This window comes from Danio aesculapii, chromosome 11 (assembly GCF_903798145.1).
Source record: "Danio aesculapii chromosome 11, fDanAes4.1, whole genome shotgun sequence".
Lineage (NCBI taxonomy): Eukaryota > Metazoa > Chordata > Actinopteri > Cypriniformes > Danionidae > Danio > Danio aesculapii.
In genome coordinates, this window is record NC_079445.1 from 31,372,923 (window position 1) to 31,399,102 (window position 26,180).

Genomic DNA, 26,180 nt, shown 5'->3' on the forward strand with positions numbered 1-26,180 from the left:
TTTCAGAATGTAAACTTTTTATACAGTAAACTCCATGAAAAATATTCTATTTAAAATAATAGAAATAAATAACAAATTGGCATTTCATTAAAAAAGTTAAATAAATATATTTTAAATGAAATGAAAATGAAAGAACCAAGAACTGAAACCAGCTCAAATGTTCTTGTATAAAGCGTGTTACAGCGTGTTACAGTACGTACAAATATGGAATGTCCGAAAAAGCGTTTTGAGAAGTGTTTTGACAGTTCAGAGACACTGTACAAGCGAAAAACTAAATACACATAACGTTAGTATTACTTGAGAAATTGCGGCATAAATTTGCCAAAATTCATTTGCCATTTTAGATTCTTTTGAACACATGTAGGTGCTGGTTGTCAATCAGACAACTCTTCTATGTTCGATCTTGCTGTTAATTCTGGGAAAAATGACATTGGACTGATAACGATACCATTAAAAATAGTATTTATCGGCCGATAACAATATGGCCGCCGATATATGATGCATCTCTAGTTTGATCTAGTCAGGCAAATTGTGCTTGTACAAATACCTCTGTAATACCATTTCAAAAAATACAGATATGAATAAATCTGTGAAATTTGGTCAATGTAAGTTCTTCTGAAGTGGAGATGAATGGCCTTTAATAATATTAATTGCTATTGAAGTCTACAAACACAAATTGATAAAGTGTGAAAAAAAGAGTCTCACTTTATATTAAGTGGCCTCAATTAATATGTACTTGCACTGAAATTAGTAATTCATTACAATGTACTTATTGTGTAAGTACATGTTTTTACATTGTACTTGATTAAATACCTGCACATAATTATATCTGTAATTAATTTCTGCAAGTGCATTTATAATTACACTGTTGACCATCCCTTACACAACAGCTTTATTCAGAAACGTCAAACAGGCAATGTTCAAACACTGGAGCAAGTAGGTACATACAGAAAAATCCCGAAGTGTAGCTGGGTCACAGACAAATGATCAATACAGACAGCAGACAACATAAACAAGGGAACAAGGCAAGGCTAAAACACAGAAAGACTAGACACAGGAAACGCTTCGTAATGTTACAGGGTTTAACCAACAAGACTCAGCCATGTGTGTGTCAGTGTAAGCAGTCTATATAGACCCTGTAATCAGTCCCTTTCATCAGACGGGATATGTAGTTCATAAAGTGACAGAATTGTTGTCCGGGTGAAGGTGCATTCGTGGATCTGCAAGCCTGGATCACTGGTGATCGTGACATTATCCCAGGCTTAAACCTATCCATACCACCAACCTTACCTGTATACCACCTATACCACATTATGAACACAGTATGCACATTGTATTTATGTTTTGATGTAAGTACATAGTAGTTAATGCCACTTAATATAAAGTGAGACCAAAAAAAGAAACACTTAAAAGTAAGTATTGTTTGTTCTCTTTACATTAGACCAATAATCTTAAACTCAATTCCTGGAGGGCCGCAGCGCAGCACAGTTTAGCTTTAACCACCTCCAACTCACACCGGCTTAATAGTCTCTAGTAATCTTAATCGCCTTGATTAGTTAAATCAGCTGTATTTGATTCCTGTTGGACTGAAACTGTGCAGAGCTGTGGCCCTCCAGGAATCCGGTTTGAGACCTATGCATTAGACTGAAAAAAGTAACACTATGAAAAGCCAATAAGAGCTACATTTACATGTGCATGAAAAACAGTATTTTTGTTTTTGTCTGCAATATTAGGGAGTTAGTCATGATCTGAGCTTGTTCTTCTACATTTGCTCAATTTACAGACTTGTAATAGAACTGGAGGTACTTAAGCAGGCAGATGGAGGTGAATTGATTTTGTTCATATGTTTGCATATATATATCAAAGGAGAGAGGTATTATTTGCCATTTAAAGAGGATCCGTGCTGCATAAGACATTGAAATCATGTTTAGTGCTTCTGTTTTTGATAAATAACAAACATTAGTGGTGTTACGGTATTTGGTATTTTATTTGAAGCTTAAATGTTAGAATTTGTTTTAGCTCTGCTTTGAAACTGCTTTAAAATTTATTTTAAGGTTACCTGATAATAAGTTCGCTATTTAACCCTCATTTGCGGAGTTGGTTTGAGGATTTGATTCTCCATTTGCGATGTCGTTTTGAGGATTTGATTCATCATTTGCAGAGTCGGTTTGAGGATTTGATTCATCATTTGCAGAGTCGGTTTGAGGATTTGATTCATCATTTGCAGAGTTTGTTTGAGGATTTGATTCACCATTTGCGATGTCAGTTTGAGGATTTGATTCATCATTTGCTGAGTTTGTTTTAAGGATTTGATTCACCATTTGCGATGTCGGTTTGAGGATGTGATTCATCATTTGCAGAGTCTGTTTGAGGATTTGATTCACCATTTGCAGAGTCGGTTTGAGGATTTTATTTATCGTTTGCGATGTCGGTTTGAGGATTTGATTCATCATTTGCAGAGTTGGTTTAAGGATTTGATTCACCATTTGCGATGTCTGTTTGAGGATTTGATTCACTATTTGCGATGTCGGCTTGAGGATTTGAATCACTATTTGTGATGTCGGTGTGAAGATTTGATTCACTATTTGCAATGTCGGCTTGAGGATTTGATTTACTATTTGCGATGTCAGTTTGAGGATTTGATTCACTGTTTGCGTTGTCGGTTTGAGGATTTTATTCACTATTTGCGATGTCGGTTTGAGGATTTTATTCATTATTTGCGATGTCAGTTTGAGGATTTTATTCACTATTTGCGATGTCGGTTTGAGGATTTTATTCATTATTTGCGATGTCGGTTTGAGGATTTTATTCATTATTTGCGATGTCAGTTTGAGGATTTTATTCACTATTTGCGATGTCAGTTTGAGGATTTTATTCACTATTTGCGATGTCAGTTTGAGGATTTTATTCACTATTTGCGATGTCGGTTTGAGGATTTGATTCATCATTTGCGGAGTCGGTTTAAGGATTTGATTCATCATTTGCGGAGTCGGTTTAAGGATTTGATTCATTATTTGCAGAGTCGGTTTAAGGATTTGATTCATTATTTGCGGAGTCGGTTTAAGGATTTGATTCACTATTTGCGATGTTGGTTTGAGAATTTGATTCACTATTTGCGATGTTGGTTTGAGAATTTGATTCACGGTTTGCGAATTTGATTCACTATTTGCGATGTTGGTTTGAGAATTTGATTCACTATTTGCGATGTCTTTTTGAGGATTTGATTCACTGTCTGCAATGTTGGTTTGAGGATTTGATTCACTATTTGCGATGTTGGTTTGAGGATTTGATTCATCATTTGCGATGTCCGTTTGAGGATTTGATTCACTAATTGCGATGTCGGTTTGAGGATTTGATTCACTATTTGCGATGTTGGTTTGAGGATTTGATTCATTATTTGCAGAGTTGGTTTGAGGATTTGATTTATCATTTGCGATGTCAGTTTGAGGATTTGATTCACTATTTGCGATGTCGGTTTGAAGATTTGATTCACTATTTGCGATGTCGGTGTGAGGATTTGATTCACCATTTGCGATGTCAATTTGAGGATTTGATTCATCATTTGCGATGTTGGTTTGAGGATTTGATTCATTATTTGCAGTGTCAGTTTAAGGATTTGATTCACCATTTGCGATGTCAATTTGAGGATTTGATTCATCATTTGCGATGTCGGTTTGAGGATTTGATTCACTATTTGCGATGTTGGTTTGAGGATTTGATTCATTATTTGCAGAGTTGGTTTGAGGATTTGATTTATCATTTGCGATGTCAGTTTGAGGATTTGATTCACTATTTGCGATGTCGGTTTGAGGATTTGATTCACTATTTGCGATGTCGGTTTGAAGATTTGATTCACTATTTGCGATGTCGGTGTGAGGATTTGATTCACCATTTGCGATGTCAATTTGAGGATTTGATTCATCATTTGCGATGTTGGTTTGAGGATTTGATTCATTATTTGCAGTGTCAGTTTAAGGATTTGATTCACCATTTGCGATGTCAATTTGAGGATTTGATTCATCATTTGCGATGTCGGTTTGAGGATTTGATTCATCATTTGCGATGTCGGTTTGAGGATTTGATTCATCATTTGCGGAGTCTGTTTAAGGATTTGATCCGTCATTTGCAGAGTCGGTTTGAGGATTTGATTCATCATTTGCAGAGTCTGTTTAAGGATTTGATTCATCATTTGCGGAGTCGGTTTGAGGATTTGATTCTCCATTTGCGGAGTCGGTTTGAGGATTTGATTCATCATTTGCAGAGTCTGTTTAAGGATTTGATTCATCATTTGCGGAGTCGGTTTGAGGATTTGATTCTCCATTTGCGGAGTTGGTTTGAGGATTTGATCATCATTTGTGGAGTCGGTTTGAGGATTTGATTCATCATTTGTGGAATCAGTCTGAGGATTTCATTCACCATTTGTGGAGTTGGTTTTGAGGATTTGATTTATAGTTTGAGCATTTGATTTATCATTTGATCTTTTAGGCATTTGAATTTCCATACTTCCATTTAATTTTCAAACTTCCAAGGTTTTTAGAAACGCGTCACCAAAATACAAATGAAACTCAGCAAAAACCAAAACACACATACATGAGGCATATATATTTATATAGAAAGCTTGAAGTGTCTACACGGTGGACCACCGTGATCTGATGCTGCTTATTCAGAACGTGACGCATGTTATATGTGCTATTTGTTTTATTTTTTTTTTATTTTACTGTAGTTGAACCTGTTAAATAGCCATAAGATAGAGCAATATGAACACGTTTAGTCATGTAATGCATCATCATAAAATTATTGTGAAGTGTGTATCAGTCATCGCAATGAGGCTATGCGTTTTTGTGTGTGTGTGTGTGTGTGTGTGTGTGTGTGTGTGTGCCTGTGCCTGTGCTCGTGTCACACACATGACATGTACATTTATGACAAGTGCTGAGTGTGTATTTGTGTGTGTGTGTGTGTGTGTGTGTGTGTGTGTGTGTGTGTGTGTGTGTGTGTGTGTGTGGTATGAATGCCAGTGGCAGCTGGTAAAGAGACACACAATAACTGGATAATGAGTGCTCTATTACAGCCTGGCTGATTCTGTCCACACTCATCTGTTTAATACAGCCCTGCAGGCCCTGTGTGTGTTTGTGCGTGTGTGTGCGTGCCTGTGTGTGCGTGTGTGTATGTGTGTGCATGAGTGAGCTCATGCCTACAGCTCCACAAAACTCACACACTTGGTTTATCCAAACTGTACAAGTGGACAGCATAACATGTGCATGAATAATTTTGGCAGCGATATTATTTGTTGAAAAGTGCTTAAACTCTAACTCTTTAATGTCTTCTTAAATATTACTAAATTAAATAAATAAAAACTACATATATATATATATTCATCATATATACTGTAACCCCACTTACAATTGTGCTTCTTTTAGGAATTTTATTTGTGAACTTAACAAAATAGTGTGTAGAGATAGAAATTAGACTTGTACGCCGTACATGTGCACACTGTAAAACCCAACAGTCAACTTTATCAAATGAAATAAGTGTAGTTAACTCAAAATTGACTGAAAGTTAGTTCAACTCATTTAAAAAAGATTTTTGAACACAGTGTTGAAGGTAACGGATTAATTAAATACCTCATTACTTCAACTTAAAGGGAGTAAGTTCACAGTACTCATTAGGATTAGTTTTTTTAACTCAAATAGTTTGCTGTAATCAATTTCCTCAATCGGTTTGAGTTGCTTTAACTTATTGGGTTTTACAGTACTCAGTTGGTTTGAGTTCTCTTCATTTATTGGGTTTTACTGTGCTCAAATTGCTTCATTCACTCAAATGGATTAAGTTCACAGTACTCATTGGGATTATTTTTTGTTATATTTTGTTTTATTGAACATTTATAAGATATTTAACAAAAACAGTACAATACCAATAAAATAAGTAAAAAATTGTACAGAATAATTTAAATTAATCCCCCTCCCCCTCCGCTCCAAACAAAAAAAAAAGCGAGGGATTGTCTCAGTTACCAAATATATATATATATATATATATATATATATATATATATATATATATATATATATATATATATATATATATATATATATATATATATATATATATATATATATATATATATATATACATATATACACACACAACATATGTAGCATAAACATTTTTAAAAAGATGACAATATTCTCATTTTTACAAAGTAATTGTCATGAACAAATAGGTTAGAGATGAAAAATTAAAATGCTAGATTCCCAAGAGTCTTAAGATAGATCCCCATGTGGTTTCAGCTTTTTTCTGTGAAGTTTCAAGATGTAGTTGTTCCATTTGAATGACATCAGCAGCTCATTCAACCATCTCTTTTTACAGGGAAGCCTTTGGTGATTTCCAATTAAGTAAGATCATCTTTTTAGCTGTAATCATGCCAACCATCAGGGCTTGCTGTTGGGTTGATGGAAAGGTGTTCATTATATTTACAATATCCAAAAATAGCCAAATTGTAGTCAGGTTGGATATTGGTTCCATAAGCACTGGAAAACAATTAAAAATGCTGGACCAAAACTCATAAAGAACAGGACAAAACCAAAATAAATTAAGCCCTTCTGCCCCACTACATCTGTCACATTTAGGAGATACAGAGAGAAATATTTTACTTAATCTAGTTTTAGAGAAATGAAGGTAATGTAAAACTTTAAATTGAATAAATTTATGTCTCGAATGTATCAAACCTTTTTTTATTCTCGATAGGGCTTCTTTCCAGATCTCATCAGCCACTTCTTCATTCAAATCCATGGACCAAGCTGTCTTAATGTGCTTAGTGCATATTGGAGCCTCAATTTGGATTAGTTTTTGAACTAAAAATGGTTTGTTGCAATTGGTTTCCTCAAGAAGTTTGAGCTACCTTAACTGTTTGGGTTTTACAGTGCATAAAATGTGCTATATTAAGAAATGCTTGCCTTGATTTACATTGCAAAGTTCATTAATATGTATGATTGCATTGTGATCTTATTATGTTTAAAATATTTTGAGAAATCCAGTTTGTTTTTCACCTTAACTTTGGCCCTTACTCCGTTTGAGTGGATGATTTTGACCACCATCATCGCCAACTGCATCGTACTGGCTCTCGAACAACACTTACCAGTTGGAGATAAAACTCCACTGTCAGAACGACTGGTAAAAACACACACACTCTCTCACACACTCACAAACACACATTTACAGCTATCGTAATGGGGATATATATATATACAGTACTGACTGTATATTTTATCTCCCTACTCCAACCCATACCCTAAAATGTTTATAAATGTTATTTTACTCATTGGGACCAAAAACATTCCCCACAATGTCAAAATGTACAGTTATTGCTATAATTTGGTCCCCACAATTTGATGAATACAAGTCACTTACAAACAACACCCGCTTCGAATGTTATCACTTGATTGAATGTGTGTTATCAGTGATTATCAGCTGATAGATATGGGCCAGTAGAGGCCTTCTGCGCCTACTGGTTGGCTCAGAAGTCTGTTACCATTCATCTACATGGTTAATCAGCTATACTAATAGAGAATACTCCAGATCCAGATCTGTTTTTACATTACTGTGACGGTTGGGTTTAGGGTTGGGGTAGGGGTAGACATTAATAAAACACAATTACTGAGAAACTTTATAAATAGTATAAATAATTCTCGTTAACTTCCGGCTGTAGCCGCATGTGATCTATAGCTGATTAACCATGTGGATGGATGAGAACAGCCTTCTGAGCCTACCAGTAGGCGCAGACGGCTCCTACTGGCCCATATCTAGTGGCGGTTTTAGTTTAAATACCACCCTGGACAAAACCACCCCAAACAACCCCCTTCCCCCATCCCCCAAGAAATAAAGTCACTATGTGGTTGACTTTATATATATTTAAAATAATAATTATAAATACATTTAAATATATTTATTTACTTTCAATAAATATAACAATTTGTTGTTTATTATTATTATTATTATTATTATACAACTATTATTCTAAAAAATAACATAAATCAAACCTAAATGGAACTGAAAAACAATGTAAAGACACAACTGGAGTTATGTTATAAGACTTTTGCATGAATATTAATTATGACAGTTCTATAGAATACAAAAAATATATGTTTTATAGAATTATCTGTTGTCTTAGACCCGACTCATGACCGAGAATTAATGTTATGATGTCTAAGTTACCTCCCTGGCTCATTATTCCTCCTTTCTGCTTTATAGCCATGCTTAGTCAAAGCATCATCATCATCATATTATATAACCTTTAGTTTTGATCAGGGGCAGCGCGTGTAATTCAACTTGTTTTCACCAGCGTTGTTTCGGTTGCACATAAAGAATAACAAACTTGCGTGTGCAAAAGACGCCAAATGTGCATGGCCCCTAATGTCTTCATTCTTGGATAACCACTCTATACACTTGGATAAAGTAAATCTTATCTCAAAGCTTTTACTGGGGCACTTTTTTTTGTCTCCCCATACCACCCCTAGCAAGATGCCACCATGGATGATCGATCGCCCATATTGCCCATCCCTAAATCCGCCACTGCCCATATCTATCAGCTGATAACCACTAATAACGCCCATTCAATCAAGTGAGAACATTCGAATCGCCTGCAAACAATACACACAATAAAATCTATATTTAAAAATTACTAACTGTCACTTTTTTCAATATTCTGTACATTAAAAGAACAATCAAACACAATTTAAGAGTCACTTGTTAGTAAATACTGTTTGAGCCAAATGTAAAAGTATCTACTGTAACATTAAAAACCTGTGAACATTATGAACATTGTAAGACTCAAGCACTCAGATATTTTAAAGTGAAAATGCCCTTTCTAATAATCCCCTCTGTGTTTTTCTTTCTCTCGCAGGAAGAGACGGAGCCCTATTTCATTGCTATTTTCTGTTTTGAGTCGGGCATTAAGATTCTGGCGCTGGGATTCGCCTTCCACAAGGGCTCCTACCTGAGAAACGGCTGGAACGTCATGGATTTTGTTGTGGTGCTCACAGGGTGAGTCAAACACATACACACATACACACACTGGTTTCTGGAGTCACAATGAAATAAAAATAAAAGTGAAACAGATCTTAGCTGCTTGATCTATGAGTCAGTATAAGCAGTTATCAGATGGCTCTCTGGAATACTTGATTCTGATTGGTTGATTGTGGTGTTCTGATTTCATTATATTTGGTTGGTGAAGTGGACGTTCAGTGATTTTAAGACTGAAAGCTTGATTGAAAGCTCTTTTTTTATTCATGTATATCGTAATTGAAATTATTTTAGATTTATAGACCGTTTTCTACTATTCTGTGTGATGCATCTTCTATTTTTGGGCTTTTGTTGAGTGATTCATTTAAAGAGTTGATTGTTCATGATGCAGATTATAATAGTAATTTTACTTTCACATTCACTCAGAGATGACTCTACAATTCATTTCATGTCTGTTTCTATTAGATTCTATATTAGAATAGATAATAGATCTATACATTTCCTTATGACCAAATGACAGCACATTATACATAATATATGAATTACTACCTTGTAATTAATATGCTTTGTAATGTTTAGAAGAAATAAGGCTTGTTTTATTTAATTAATCAGTTTCAAATAGTACATTTGTTTTTATTTATTTAAAAATGTAGTTTATTTTTCTAACGACAAATCAGAATTTTCAGCATCATTACATCATTAATGTATTAATCTTTGTTTTAATATGTTAATGTATTAATGTCATTAATCTTTTTATTATGCTAATTTTGGTGTATTTTGGATTATCTGTATTGAAAAAAACTTGTGCTGTTTAATATTTTTGTAGAATACATTATTCACTAAAAAAATATATAGGCAATATAGATTTTCTGGAGTCAGTAATAAAATGTTAAATATATTAAATTAAAATATAAATATTTTTTTATAATTTTAAATTCATTAATTCATTTTACTTCGACCTATAGTCTCTATTTCAGAGGTCACCACAGCGGAATGAACTATCAACTAGTCCAGCATATGTTTTACGCAGCTGATGCCCTTCAAGCCGCAACCCAGTACTGTAAAACATCCATACACTCATTTACTCATACACTATGGCCAGTTTAGTTTATCCAATTCACCTATAGCGCACTGTGGGGAAACCGGAGCACCCGGAGGAAACCCACACAAACATGGAGTGAACATGCAAACTGCAAACAGACGTTCTCTGGTTCGAGCCTCGGCTGGGTCAGTTGGCATTTCTGTGTGGAGTTTGCATGTTCTCCCCGTGTTGGCGTGGGTTTCCTCTGGGTGCTCCGGTTTCCCCCACAGTCCAAAGACATGCGCTACATGTGAATTGGGTGAGCTAAATTGTCCATAGTGTATGAGTGTAAATGAGTGTGTATGGGTGTTAGGGTTAGGGTTAGGGTTAGGGTTAGTCTGTTTTTATATATTTTAAATTACAATTTATTTCAGTAACACTTTATAATAACTACACACTATAAATCATTTATTAAGCGTTAGCAAATAGTGAATTCATTATCTGTTAAGCAGTAACTCTACATTAATAAATGTTAGTAAGCAGTTTATAACTGCAGATACAAATGCTCTATTCTTGACTTATAACCACATTTATAATGTGCTTAAAAATTGTACCATCATACATTGTTAATGATTTATTTTTCATTACTAAATTAAGTATTGCATTGTTTACAAACCATTTGTATTTAAGAGTAGTTAGTGGTTTTTAAAATAATTCAGCATAAGTTAGTAAATGATTAATAAACTATTCTAATCAATGTTTATATATCTTAATATTAAGGCATATATTAAGGGTTACTATGTATGTTAATAAATGCTTTATTAACTCAACTTCATCTAGTTTTGTGACCTAATCTAAAGTGAGGACTATTTATGCTTTATAGATCCTAAATGGCAATGCTTATAAATGACAAGTAAAGGCTCAGTATCAAATGAACAATAATCTTTGCAATTGTATTTAAAAAGTAAGATTACTGTAAAGTTTAAACATTGCTGAATAACAGGAGTCTGAAAATATGACATCAAATTGGATAAAACAACAACAATATAATAATTTAACAATATAATAAGATGCAATGTTTAAACTGTAGTCATTTTATTTTAGATTAGGTTGCAAAGATTTATTTTTGAAATGAAGTACAGTTTCATTTGTGTATCTTCAAATGAATAGGAATGAATAAAGTCATTCATGTTATTTTTTTCCTGTTTATAATTTAACTGAGCCTTTAACTGTCATTTATAAGAGATTTATAAAGCATAAATAGTCCTCACTTTAGATTAGGTCACAAAACTGGATAAAGTTGAGTTAATAAAGCATTTGTTAACATACAAATTAACTATTAGTATATGCCTGAATAATAAGAATAATAAATGTTCATTTGAATAGTTTCTCATTCTGAATGATCTTAAAAAACCACCAACTATGCTTAAATACCTGGTTTGTAAACAATGCAATGCTTAATTTAGTAATGAAAAATAAACCATTAACAATGTATGAAGGTACAATTATTAAGCACATTATAAATGTGGTTATAAGTCAAGAATACAGCATTTGTATCTGCAGTTATAAATTGCTTACTAACGTTTATTAATGTAGAGTTAATGCTTAACAGATAATTGAAATTAATAACTGCTTTTTAGTCTAATAAAACAAATAAGACTTGCTCCAGAAGAAAAAATATTAGGATGGCTAATAATTTTGGCTTCAACTGTTTATAACTAATCAGTTTTAATCAATTCAAGCTACAGCAAAGACGTTTCTAGCATTACATTCCTATTTGATATAAATGCAGATGCATACCTGCATCTCAGTAAGAAGTGATGTTACATGCATAGCAGAGGTCTGGGTGGCTGCTGGTCTCTCGTGCCTTAATGAGCGCTCATACCCACACACACACACACACACACACACACACACACACACACACTGGTGAACACAGGGCTGATCACAGCGGCTCTGTAGGGATCAGCCATCAGGCCACGTCTGAAATGTCACCTCACAGGGAAGCAGAGAGAGACGTGTGTGAAGGAGTGTTGTAGTATAGCGAGACCACGTGACTCCATTACTCCATTCCCATGAGACTTTAATATTGGAAAAGGAGAGAGAGAGAGGGAGAGAGCGAGGTGTTGTTGATGTGGAGAGACATATAGAGGAGGAGGAGGAGGAGAAGAAAGGCTGATGGAGGAATTCAAGATGGAGTGAAGAGCCTGGAAATCCATTATTTCTGTGTTGGTATTTTATGCTGGTTAGAGCTGGTTTGATGATGCTGAACTAGGATTGTCTTCATCAGTGACTAAGAATTGTGGTTAAAGGATTGGTTCTGCCAAATTGAAAGCTTGCTGTATTTTTTTACTGAACAGTCTGTTCTATCTTGTTAAATGGAAGTAAATGTTAACAGATTTGGTCCAGTTATGTCTGACTTAGAAATTTTGTATACATAAAGGACCCTATCATACACCCGGCGCAATAAGGCGCAAGACGTGTTTGGCGCGATGTGTTGCTATTTTCAGACCAGCGTAACCCTAATTTTCATGTTTTGCACCACGTTGTTTAAACAGCAAATTCATTTCCACCACTTTGTGGACTCATTGGTGTGCTGGTCTAAAACAGAGGTGCGTTAAGGTGCATTGTTGACGCATTTCTATTTTGAAGAACTGAACTTGACCATCTAAAAGTAGGTCTAACGTCCAGTGCGGAGCGTGTTATGCGCCTATGTGGGTTCAAACGCTTAATACACACAAGATGTACAGCAATACACAAATATTTTTACATATTAAAAAAATTAAAGGATTAACATTTTACAAAAATATAAAAACCACATCTTGGGGGGCTTTATCAGTATAATGTTATTATTGTTAGCAGTAGTATTTATTATATGCATATTTATATTTGTTTTAATTAAAACAAGTTTAGATTTGTCCACCTGTTGGGTTTTGGAGACGTATGCCTCACCATATGGAGCATAAGAACAGGACGTGTGTTTGGATATAACTCAGTTTTTGACCACACTTTGTTATTATTGTTCATTTATTCGTTTGCTGGAAATTAGAGCTGAATTTAGAAATCGTTTTGAAACTAATCTCTGTGCTTAACAAACAAAATTAAATATGTAGGCTAACGGATGTCTTCAGCAGAGTGTGAACAGCACCGTTTCCTTATCTACAAAAGTAAAGAAGTAAAGAGTAAAAGTAAAGAGAAATTAAAGAGGCTCGTTCGTTTATCCTCGCACTGCAGATGGTCTGTTTAACCGTTTTCTCACTAGTGAAGCATTCAGATTTTCAACTCACAAAGTCCGCCATGTAAATAGCAAATGCGCCACAACGGGCACTGACTACTAAAGGGAATGGGAGATGAGACTCTGATTGGATGTTATGCTCAAAACACACCTATAACTCATTAAGAGAATATACTCAACCCTGTTAGACCATGCGCCAGGGCGCAGAGCGTATTTTTCCATCCTTAAAATAGCAAAAATGGATTTGGAAACACCCTTAATGCTTTTGCAATCGTTTAAATAGAGCCCATAGTCATTAAAAAGTTTGCAGTCAGTAAGTTTGTTCAATCAGTGAAATATTTTACTCGTTTATTTAGATTAGATTAGAGATTATATAAGATTCAACTTTATTGTCATTACATATGTACAAGTACAAGGCAACAAAAGCACAAGGCACTTTAGGTCTAACCAGGAGTGCAATAGCAGCAAGTGCAAAATATAGGAAAAAGTTATGAAGTGCAGTTATAGAAAAGCAATGGTGATATTTACAGATGGATGTACTTTGAACATTATATACAGTTTGTATTAACTATAAACAGAGATTTACAATAGATGAATATATGTACAGGTTGCTATTAAAAATGAGATGGATGCAGATAAATATGAACATATTTACAAATGTACAGTGCATCTAGAAAGTATTCATAGCGCTTCACTTTTTCCACATTTTTTATGTTACAGCTTTATTCCAAAATGGATTAAATTCATTTATTGTTTTGAAATTGTTGCAAATTTATTACAAATAAAAAAGCTGAAAAATCAGATGTACATAAGTATTCACAGCCTTTGCCCTGGAGCTCTAAATTGAGCTCAGGTACATTCTGTTTCCACTGATCATTCTTGAGATGTTTTAGCAGCTTAATTGGAGTTCACCTGTGGTAAATTCAGTTGATTGGACATGATTTGAAAAGGTATATACCTGTCTATATAAAGTCCCAGGGTTGAAAGCACAAACCAAGCATGAAGACAAAGGAATTGTCTGTAGCCCTCCTAGACAGGATTGTCTCGAGGCACAAGGCTGGGGAAGGTTACAGAAAAAATTCTGCTGCTCTGAAAGTTCTGATGAGCACAGTGTCCTCTATCGTCCGTAAGTGGTAGATGTTTGGAACCACCAGGACTCTTCCTAGAGCTGGCCGGCCATCTAAGCTGAGGTATCGGGGGAGAAGGCCCTTAGTCAGGGAGGTGATCAATAACCCGATGGTCACTCTGTCTGAGCTCCAGCATTCTTCTGTGAAGAGAGGAAAAACTTACAGAAGGAGAACCATCTGTGCAGCAATCCACCAATCAGGCCTGTATGGTAGACTGGCCAGACGGAAGCCACTCCCCGCCTGGAATTTTCCAAAAGGCATCTGAAGGACTCTCAGACACAAAATTCTCTGGTCTGATGAGACTAAAATTGAGCTCTTAGGAGTGAATTCCAGGCGTTACCATTTGGAGAAAACCAGGCACCGCTCATCACCAGGCTAATACCATCCCTACAGTGAAGCATGGTGGTGGATGTTTTTCAGCAGCAGGAACTGGAAGACTAGTCAGGATAGAGGGAAAGATGAATGCAGCAATGTACAGAGACATCCTGAATGAAAACCTGCTTCAGAGTGCTTTTGACCTCAGACTGGGGCGACGGTTTATCTTCCAGCGGGACAATGACCCAAAGCACACTGACAAAATATCAATGGAGTGGCTTCACAGCAACTCGGTGTATGTTGAGTGGCTCAGCCAGAGCCCTGACCTAAATTCTATTGAACATCTCTGGAGAGATCTGAAAATGGCTGTACACCCGCTTCCCATTCAACCTGATAGAGCTTGAGAGGTACTGCAAAGAGGAATGGGCAAAAATTCCCAGACAGGTGTGCCAAGCTTGTGGCATCATATTCAAAAAGACTTGAGGCTGTAATTGCTGCCAAAAGTGCATCAACAACGTATTGAGCAAATCCTGTGAATACTTATGTACATGTGATTTTTCAGGTGTTTTAATTTGTAATAAATTTGCAACAATTTCAAAAAATCTTTTTCACATTGTCATTATGGGGTATTATGTGGAGAATTTCGAGGAAAATAAATAAATTTAATCCATTTTGGAATAAGAAAAAATTTGGAAAAAGTGAAGCGCTATGAATACTTTCTGGATGCACTGTATATGTACAGTCGTTATGTTCAATTCAAGATGAATTAGTGCAACATAGTGAGATGAATATGTGCAATTTTAATTGTGCAAATATTAAACAATAAATAAAAATATTAAATAATGCAGTGTTAATGTAAGTTATGAGGAGAGTGTGGAGGTGTATGAGGGAGGGGCAAATGAGTCAGGGGGGGGCAGAGTTCAAAAGGGAGACAGTTTCTCACTCTGCTGGTTTTGTCCGGGGCAACCTGAAGCGCCAGCCGGAAGCTAGTTAGTTACTGTAATATTATCAAATATAAATAAAATTTGTTTTAAAATACAGAAAGAAATATTTATTTATTTATTTATTTTTAGACTAATATAAATATCTATAATAATAAGAATAAAAAATATTTCATAATATTGAAAAGAAAATTAAGAAAAAAAGAAAAATTTGAAAACAAAATATTTTGTACTGACCTTTTGTTTTTATTTAATAATGACAAACGCACATCAGTAGTTTATAAAATAAAGCACAAAGAGACATTTTACATGTACCGATTATTGGCAAATTAAAGTTGTAATTCTACCCATCTCTGATGACAGTTAATCATTTTTGAGTGATCCGTCCCTTTAAGAAAACACAATTAATTAACTCTACAGCATCCTGAACAAACCATGCAACCTTAACCAGCAATCCTTGTCTTTTTCAACAAGGAACTAGTTAAAGTAGAAATAAAGGGAAGAAGGAAGGGAAAAACTAGAACATGGAGGATGGAGGGGGAAGGGAAGTGAATGAGAGCGAGGGAAGAGTGTGTGCGCGCATGTGTGTGTGTTTTGGTTTGCTGCTGCAGTAACCTGCTTTTCACCACTGCAGATGATCAATCAAGCAGGCCTGCTTTTAGACACGGACAGATCTTCACACACACAAGCAGCTGCGAAGCTCAACATGGCTAATCATTAAGTACATCCTCAGTACACACAGTTTTAGCGGCCGTCCACTGCTGCGTGAGCACATTCGACACGTTTGTAAGCATCAGCTGGAGAGAAAGAGCTGCGCTTTGATGATAAAATACGTCCTCCATTCTGCTTCCTGCAGCTTTCATTTCTGTTTACAGTCAGACTATAGTAAACCTTTATTTATTCAAGCAAACACACATGTTGGACTGTTGTGCCACTTGTGGAAAAAGATATGTTTTTTCTCCAATTTATTTTATTTTATTCATTTCCCCTCGGCTTAGTCTCTGATTTATCAGGGGTCCCACCGCAGAATGAACCGCCAACCATTCCAGCATATGTTTTACACAGCAGATGCCCTTCTAGCCGCGAACACAAACTGGGAAACATTTTATTTTATTTCCCTTTAGCTTAGTCCCTTTATTAACCCGGGGTTGCCACAGCGGAATGAATCGCCAACTATTTCATCATATGTTTTACGCAGCGGATGCCATCTATACACACCCATTCACACACATACACTATGGACAATTTTAGCTTACCCAATTCACCTGTACCACATGTCTTTGGACATGTGGGGGAAACTGGAGCACCCGGAGCAAACCCACTCAAACACAGGGAGAACTTGCAAACTCCACACAGAAGCGTCAACTGACCCAGCCGAGGCTCAACCTTCTTGCTGTGAGGCGACAGCGCCACCCACTGCGCCACCGCATCGCCTTATTTTATTGTTTTTTATTTCATTTTATTTTATTAATTTCCCTTCAGCTTAGTCTCTGATTTATCAGGGGTCACCACAGTGGAATGAACCGCCAAATATCCCAGCATATTTTTTACTTAGCAGATGCCCTTCAAATCAGCAACTCAGTACTGGGAAACATTATTTTATTTTATTTTTTTTTTTTTATTTTATTTTATTTTACATTTTTTATTTTTATTTTATTTTATTTTATTGTATCTTTTTTATATTTTATTTTATTTATTAATTTATTTATTTGTATTTTTATTAAATTTTTATTTAATTTTTGTTAAATTTATTTTTATTATTTTTATTTTATTTTATTTATTTTATTTTATTTTATTTTATTACATTTTTTTTATTTATTAAAATGTATTATTTATTCAAGTAAAATATTCAATCAATACTTATTTTATGTATTTCTAGAATTATACATGTAATGCTATTTGTAGTAAGTTCTACTAATAATTTGAATTGTTTGCCACATTATTGAAAAAATTAATTAACTGCAAATAAAAATGTAAGAATATTTTTTAAATTTAATTCAATTGAATTTAATTTTACATATACACATTTTTTAAATATAACAATCTTAGATAGCCTAATAAAAAAGTATGTTTTATTAAAGTTTACTTATAAATATGTGTGTGTCATTTATTATAAATTAATTTCGTATTTTAAATTAATCATTATAAATTAATTTAGTAAATCTAAAATATTGGTAAATATTAAATATTATTATATAATAAAATAATAAATAATATTAATATTAAATATACAAAATATGAAATATTACCTTATGTAAATATCAATTTGATTAAATATTTTAGTCAAATATTAACTTAATAACATTAACATCGTTTTGCAACTGAATATTTTATGTATCATTAGTGTTATGTATTACCAATACAAACTCCTATTTTATTTAACTTTTTGTGTGACTCAACAAACAGCAGATGATCTGGCTTTGTGTTGTGATGTGTTGTTCACTCAGTAGTCCTGATCTGAAGACAGGCAGGTAATGGGCGCGAGCCATAGTAGGATTACTGCTGACTGCCTGCACAGTTGTTCAATCCACTGCCAACATTACCAGCTGGCAGAAGCTTTTCTTAGTCTTAAAGTTGCTTCGCAGAGCCAATTTCTTCCTCATTCTGCAGCCACACAAAACACAGCTCTTTAAATATGATTATCTGATTCTAAATGTCTGAAGACATGTCAGTAATGATGCCCTGAAGAGCCTGAAATAATAACGATATCTGCTATCAGTGTTGACCATTGTTTAAGGTTCTTTCAGATTCACAGAAACTGCAGAGTTGCTTTGTTTTTGAACAGTTTACATCCACGGGGACTTTCACTTTTGAATAAGCCCACTCGGGCTCTTCCGGTGAATGGTCATGTCATGACCATCATATAAAATCGCCGTGTTTAAGATTTGCTTTGTTTAAAATCAATGATCTTCACTGCCTGATTGAGATACGATATAAAGTGGGTTTCACATCAGACAAGAAACACTGCATAAAATTCCATTGTTCCGCCCCATCCATCTTTAAAATATGGGATTTTTACATTTATTTTAGGAGTTTTCACCTTTAATGTTATAGGACAGTGGAAATTATAGACAGGAAAGTCTAGGGGAAGGATCGACCAAGGACCTCGAGCCAGGACTCAAACTCAGAAGACTCAAAAGTCTTAAGAACAATTGCAAACCTTCACTCTAAGGTTAATATTTGAAATGATTCCACTATGTTGTTAACTGTAATGTCTGCTGATCCCTACATTGCAGATCCCTGCAATGTGACTATTGTGGACTTGCATATTGCGATCTCAATGCTGAAATAATATATTGTGCAGCCCTAATTACTATGATAAAAGTTACTTGTATATAACAAACTGAAGTATTTTTTTATCATTTCCTCTGAGATGTTTAAACATTTACTCAGGTTTTTTTATTTATTTATTTTTTTGTAATATATCTGAAATTCTCTGGAGTGTCAGTTTGACAGGGGTTGTGGATTCTGGAGCTCCTCGAGTGACTCTCTATCAGCTCCAACACTCTTCTTCTACAATATAGTTTCAGCTGTCAGATTTTCCATGAAGACGTGAATGAAGCCGGACAGCAGAGAGACAGACTCTCCTGACCTCCGAGTAGTGTGTTTGTGCTGCTGGTCATTGAGCGGTCAATGGTCACGACACACAGGCCAGAAGAGCTCATGTTCAATCTGCATGTCAGCAGCTGACAAATCCAAACATCAGATAGCTTTTTTTCAGCATCAGGATAAGAAACAAATTGACATGTTTGTACATAATGTAAAATGTATAGAAAAATCTGCATATATAATGTTATGTAGATTTGTAATTCATTTTATTAACTTATTTAACTTATTATTCATTCATTCTTTTTCTTTTCGGCTAAGTCCCTTTAGTAATCTGGGGTCGCCACAGCAGAATGAACCGCCAACTTATTCAGCATATGTTTTATGCAGCGGATGCCCTTCCAGCTGCAACCATGAATTGGATACACGTTCATTCGCACACATACACTACGGACAATTTAGCTCACCCAATTCAACTATACCACATGTTTTTGGACTGTGGGGGAAATCCAGAGCATCTGGAGGAAACAGAACGCACGCGAACATGGGGAGAACAAGCAAACTCCACACAGAAATCCCAACTGACTCAGGTGGGGCTCGAACCAGCGACCTTCTTGCTGTGAGGCGATTGTGCTACCCACTGGGCCAACGTGCTGCCCCCATAGTATATAGATAGCATTATATTATAATATTAATAAATAAGTCAATGAATAAACAGACTAACAAATATATATATATATATATATATATATATATATATATATATATATATATATATATATATATATATATATATATATATATATATTATCATATTAATTATATTGTATATATTTAAATACATTTCATATTTCTTTCATTTTATACATTTAAAAAACATTTATAATAAAAGTATAATACATTATATAGTGTAATATGTATATGTAATAATTGTTTTCACTTTGAACAATTTACAGAGATATACAGTTTAAGTCAGAATTTTTAGCTCCCTTTTTTTCTTTTTTAAAATATGTCCAAATGATGTTTAACAGATCAAGGAAATTTTCACAGTATGTCTGATAATGTTTTTTCTTCTGGAGAAAGTCTTATTTGTTTTATTTCGGCTAGAATAAAAGCAGTTTTAAATTTTTTAAACACTATTTTGAGGTCAAAATTATTAGCCACTTTAAGCTATATATTTTTGATAGTCTACAGAACAAACCATCATTATACAATAACTTGCCTAATTACACTATCCTGCCTAGTTAACCTAATTAACCTAGTTAAGCCTTTAAATGTCACTTTAAGCTGTATAGAAGTGTCTTGAAAAATATCTAGTCAAATATTATTTATTGTCATCATGGCAAAGATAAAATAAATCAGTTATTAGAAATGAGTTATTAAAACTATTATGTGTAGAAATGTGTTGGAAAAATCTTCTCTCTGTTAAACAGAAATCAGGAAAAAAAATAAATGTGACTAATAATTCAGGGGGACTAATAATTCTGACTTCAACTGTATATTTGTTTTGTTTGTTTTAATTTTGCTCTCTTTAGTATAGTACTGTCACCACTTTACTCCAGCATTGTTATTACTTTCCTATCACTCTCGGTATTTCAACTTCTGCTTGTGCGCGTGTCGCCAGTGTGCAGCTCTTACTTGGCAGATTCCTGAGTCGTGACTGTGCAGGCTATTGGCTGCCCGCTCTGTGCCAATCTGTGACTTCACTACTGGCACACACAGAGATAGCGAGAGGAGAGAACAGCAGAACGTTTCAGTCTGAGGAAGATTTCAAAGTTTCTGGACACACCTTAACACTGCCATGGGCTGCTCTTTCCATATCACTGTTATGTAATCAGAGAGAAGCCAGAGAAACACAGCTCTCTCGTATAGAGATTTATTTTAATATCGTGGAGAAGAACAGCAGTTAAATGGACAGCCATGTGAGGTTGAAATTGGGTTGCAGTGAAGTGGAGCAGCATTCTGTTTTTTTTTTCAGCTTGTTTTTATGCAAATTTATTTAACACATTAATTTAGGCCCAATCCCAATTCTACCACTTTACCTTACTACCTTACCTCTACACCTCAATTTGCACGTTCACGTGAAGGGGTAGGGGTGTCCCAGTTCTCTATAGCTTGAATGCCTAGGGCTGAGGGGAAGGGCTAGATAGCCTTTGCAACAGAGATTTTTAGGACCACACTCGAAACCAAGGGGTAAGAAAACTTTCCAGAATACACCATCTACAACAACAGCATTGCTGGAGATGCACAAATTAGTATTTTTTACAACAAACAAGCATAGGTTTTAATACATTCATAATAATCATTTTGGTCAGTATGGAGAAGCTTTAGTTGTCAAATATTGTACAAAATGTAATAGTCAACTGTGAAAAATAGCCTTTATGCCACATGATAAACATTCATTCATTCATTTTCCTTCAGCTTAGTGCCTTTATTCATCAGGGTTCGCCACAGCGGAATGAACCGCTAACCTATCCAGCATATGTTTTACGCAGCGGATGCCCTTCCAGCTGCAACCCAGTACTGGGAAACATCCATACATTCACACACACATACACTACGGCCAATTAAGCTTATTCAGTTTATCTATAGCGCATATCTTTGGACTGTGGGGGAAACCAGAGCACCCAGAGGAATCCCACGCAAACATGGGGAGAACATGCAAACTCCACAAGATAAACATTTAGTTGATAAACATGAACATGCATACCTATTGACAAACTATTGCAGTGGAAAAAAATATAGTTTTAAATGCATTCTTGGGGTTAAAAGTACCAAAAATGTTTGGAAAATATTTTTGTTTTCATTCAATTCAATTAAATTCAGATTATTTTCATTCATTTAGTTTTTTATATTTTATTAAAATGTATTTTGTATTGATTATTAATTATGTATTATCCTAATAATTGTCTACATATTTCATATTTATCAGTTTTTAATTTCTTTCTAGACTTACTATCTTATTTCCTATGGTACAATTTAGAATCTGCCTTGTCTCTTAAATAGATTTTAATTCTTCTCATCATTTACCATCCCGTCCCATCTCTACTATCCCTAAACTATTTCCAAAAACAAACGGTCTGTCTGCAGGAGTATGATATCTTTTTTGAGAACGTGTCCAGGAAGTTATGTCTGTGTTAACGGAACCGCTGCGCTGACCGGACACCAGGTTAAAAGCGTGTTTCAGGAATAGATGCACTTTAAGTGAAGTGTGTGTGTTGATGTTAGAATAAGTGTGTTTCTGGGTGTGTGTGTGTGTGTGGTTAAGCCCTATATGGAGGTGAAGGGAAGGATGTCTTTCTCTAAATGACTGCAGAGCAATAATGATAATGGAAGTGATGGCAGTGGTACAATATTCACACAGGTAGAAAACCTCTCTCAATCTCTTTCTCACCACACACACACACACACGTTGTCATGTTACACACAGTAAAGGGGACATAATAAGTTCCTTTCCATAACATGACAAATTAATCTCTAGTATTTCCTCACATATCATGTATTATGGCTTATCAAATACGCTTGTATTTGGGTTTGTACTTTTGTTGGTGTCCCTTTAAATGCAAATGAGCTGCTGCCTTCCAGAAGAGGGCGGAGCTTCTGAATGTTATTGTTACACTTCAGAAATTACAAAATGAGCCAATTTCACACAGCCAAAATGTCATAAATGACCAGTAGAGGATTAAATATAGATATGCCAGACCTGTTGCATTCAATCAATGCAGAAGTTTAATCGGCCTGCAGTGCCTAATAAATGTTTATTATTGAATTACGCTGACAGTGACAGTTTTTGGGATAAAAAAAATAACAAATCAGAGATAATGGTAAATTTCATAAATGATAACTTCTAAAGATCATTTGTAAACACTTTTAAGATATGAAATGATTATTTGAAGGTTGCTGGTTTGAATCCTGGCTGGGTCAGTAGGCCTTTCTGTGTGGCGTTTGCATGTTCTCCCCGTGTTGGCGTGGGTTTCCTATGAATGAGTGTATGAGTGCGAGTTTCCTAGTAATGAGTTGTGGCTGGAAGGGCATCTGCTGTGTAAAACATATGCTGGAATAGTTCTGCCCATTTTGTTGTCTGAATACATTGTAGCTGTTTTTGTAGGCTGTGGCTTTAAATGCAAATGAGCTGCTTCTCCCCGCCCACTACTACCACATGCGTGTCTGCTTCTCCTGCGTTACAGCAGATAAACCGCAGTCGGTGATAGAGACAGACTCGGATGAAGCTGAAATACAGCTTAGTCAAAAATACCAAGTTTATTTCATGTGTTTGTGGTGGAGTTTATTCAAGCCTTTCTGAAACGATGAGTGACTCGATTCTGTGAGATAGAACAGAGAATAGTTAGCATGAAGGTTTCTTCTCAGAATGCACTCACTCGCTTGTCCTCTCGTGCTGTCTATATGGGTCTTACTTCATGAGCGACAGGTGTGGCTGATTGGGCTTGAGGATTGTGCAGCTGCTGTGCATTACGGACCATGGCGACAGGGAATTGGATGACTTGCCACAATATATACAGTGTTTCCTCTAAGATTTTTTCCAGCTGTGGCGGCAGGCCATTTACACAAATTAACCAAATACCCATGGCGTTATTTCAATGACAAATGGAGAAATGTCGTGAGCGCAGTATTACAAGTGGAGATCACATTTATGTAATATGAGCATGCGAACTTTGCTTGAGTGCTGATTTCCTCTGCTCGTGCACAAAACTACTTGCACGCCCTCAAATATACACTGCTCAAGCGCAGATCTTCTTGTGCGCTCTGAAATAAACGCTGCTGAAGTGCGATTTAGTGTGTTTATGTAACAAGTATGTCTCCAACATTTATAAGATTGGCTAGGAATATTTATGAATGTCTCCAATAGACCTACAGAGCGGCATTAATGTGTCCTGAAGTAAAGTGAAACAGCTATAAACTCCAGCAAGATAAAGTCACTGTATGCAGAACCATAACGAACAGCACTACTGCGATTACGGAAAAGTTTGCGCTGTTATAATTCACTTACCTTTTAATGCGTTTTGGTGTAATTATAACGCGCTATTAAAAAAACAACAACAACAATGACTGAATGTTTTGAATGAGAAGTTGTAATTTAGCCGTGGTGGGATGAATTTTGGTGTGGCACTCCACCATAGAAGAATGAATGTACTTTACTAACCTGCTGTGTTTTAAAATTATAAAACTTACAAAATTATAAAATCACAGAGAGTTGTAACAGATCTTTTAATCCCAGTTTATTTGCAAAAAAATGTTCTGTGGACATGTGTATACATGTTATATCACTCCAATATGACAGTGGACACACTATACCTACACACAGTTCTGTCCAAACAGCTTACAAAAGTTGATTTTCATCATGGGTGCCCTTTAAATTACCCATTGTGTCCTCATTGGTACATCTAACTAAATGTACATCTCTACACTCTCAGAAATAAAGATACAAAACCTTTCACTGAGGTGAGACCTTTTTAAAAGCTACACTTTTGTACCTTACAGGGCCACATATGTACCTTAAAGGCACATATTAATGCCTAAACAGTACAAATGTGTACCTCAAAGTACCTTAAAGATACAAAATTGTACTTTTAAGTTATCAATGTGCACATTTAAAGTGCAAAGTGTACCTTTTTAAAAGGCACCATCCCAGCGACAGGTTTAATATCATTATTTCTGAGAGTATAGCTACTTCAGCAAGTAAACAGAAATACTGTAGCTGCTGCAGTGGTGCTGTGGGTGGAAACGTGCAGATTTCAGGGGCCATAATATCTATTTACATTCCTTTTTTGTGTCACTAGGGAAGCTAAATTTGAACTTCTCTGGGTTGTACTTTTTCACATATTAGTACATTGGTAGTAATTGGTACATATTAGTACATTGGTAGTTAAAGCACTTAGGGCGTACTCACACTAGGTACAGTTGCCTTGAAGCATGCTTGTCCACCGACAGCCTACACTCACATTGCATTTTAACTTTGGAGCCTGAGCACACTTACATCATCGATGATGCGACTGTTCAGTTTAACAGGAAGAGAGGCGCTCTCGCTCAGCACAGTGGACATTGCTTTAGTTATATCGTTTTGTATTATTTTTAGTCGCTTGGGATGCAGAGACATGCAGTCAAATATTGTGCGGAACAGATCCACCACTTTTGACGCTCATAAATGATCGTAAAGGTCCACGTACTGCACATATTAGGAGGTTTGTTTACGTACAGTGCGGGGTTTGTATTCTTAATAAACTACGACAGTTGGCGTTCATTGAAAAGTAACAATGATTAATAAATCCACATGAAACAGTCTCCTAAAAGTGACCTTGTTTATTCAGTTTCACGCTCAGGCGCGCTTTGCACTCACACTACTAGCGTACCGATTTAAATCCGAAGCAAACCGAGCTCTGGCATACCTCTTCCAACCGGGCCAGGAACTTTTTTAAGAAATTTTTTTTATAGCACACAGCTTCTTTAACATACCTTCTGCTAATAAGGTTTCTCCTTTTCTTGTCTTTGAGAAAGCCATACACATGCTGCTTGGCACCTAAAAACAGGTGAAAAGCAACAACAGAGAGAGAAAGAGGTGGATGAGTCTCTTAGTAATGGACGTCGACTGTGTGTGTGTGATAGCGAGAGACTGCATCATAGCGTGTTATGCAGTTGTAAAGGGTGAAAGAGGTTTTCCGTGTTTCTCTCACTCTCATTTTTCTTTCATCACAAACGTAAGCTTGCAAAAGTGGGACTAATAGGGGGAGAAAGCATTGGTGGAAAAGCGAGGGAGAAGTGGGGGGGGTGGGGGGTGGAGCGCGAGGATGCAGAGAAGACCCGGGTGCTTAGTAACAGGGAATCGAGAGGAGGAAGAGGGAGTGACCATCAGCTGTGTTGAGATCTGGAGGAGCACACGGATGAAAGCTTTACTTTAAATATGAGTGCTGCAAACCTCACTACAGTGCTGGGATGTTGCTATGCGGTTGCTAAGGTGTGCTCAA

At 35.6% G+C, this 26,180-nt stretch overlaps 1 protein-coding gene across 1 annotated transcript in view; it reads left to right on the top strand.

Annotated features, from left to right (window-relative positions):
• Positions 1-7,066: 7,066 nt before the first annotated feature.
• The window catches only part of cacna1ab (calcium channel, voltage-dependent, P/Q type, alpha 1A subunit, b), a 145,128-nt gene continuing 126,014 nt past the window's right edge, over positions 7,067-26,180 (top strand). The window contains exons 1-2 of the mRNA XM_056467844.1: positions 7,067-7,167; positions 8,897-9,036. Coding sequence (XP_056323819.1) covers positions 7,075-7,167; positions 8,897-9,036 — 233 coding nt within the window. The 5' untranslated portion in view covers positions 7,067-7,074. The remainder of the gene's footprint in view (positions 7,168-8,896; positions 9,037-26,180) is intronic.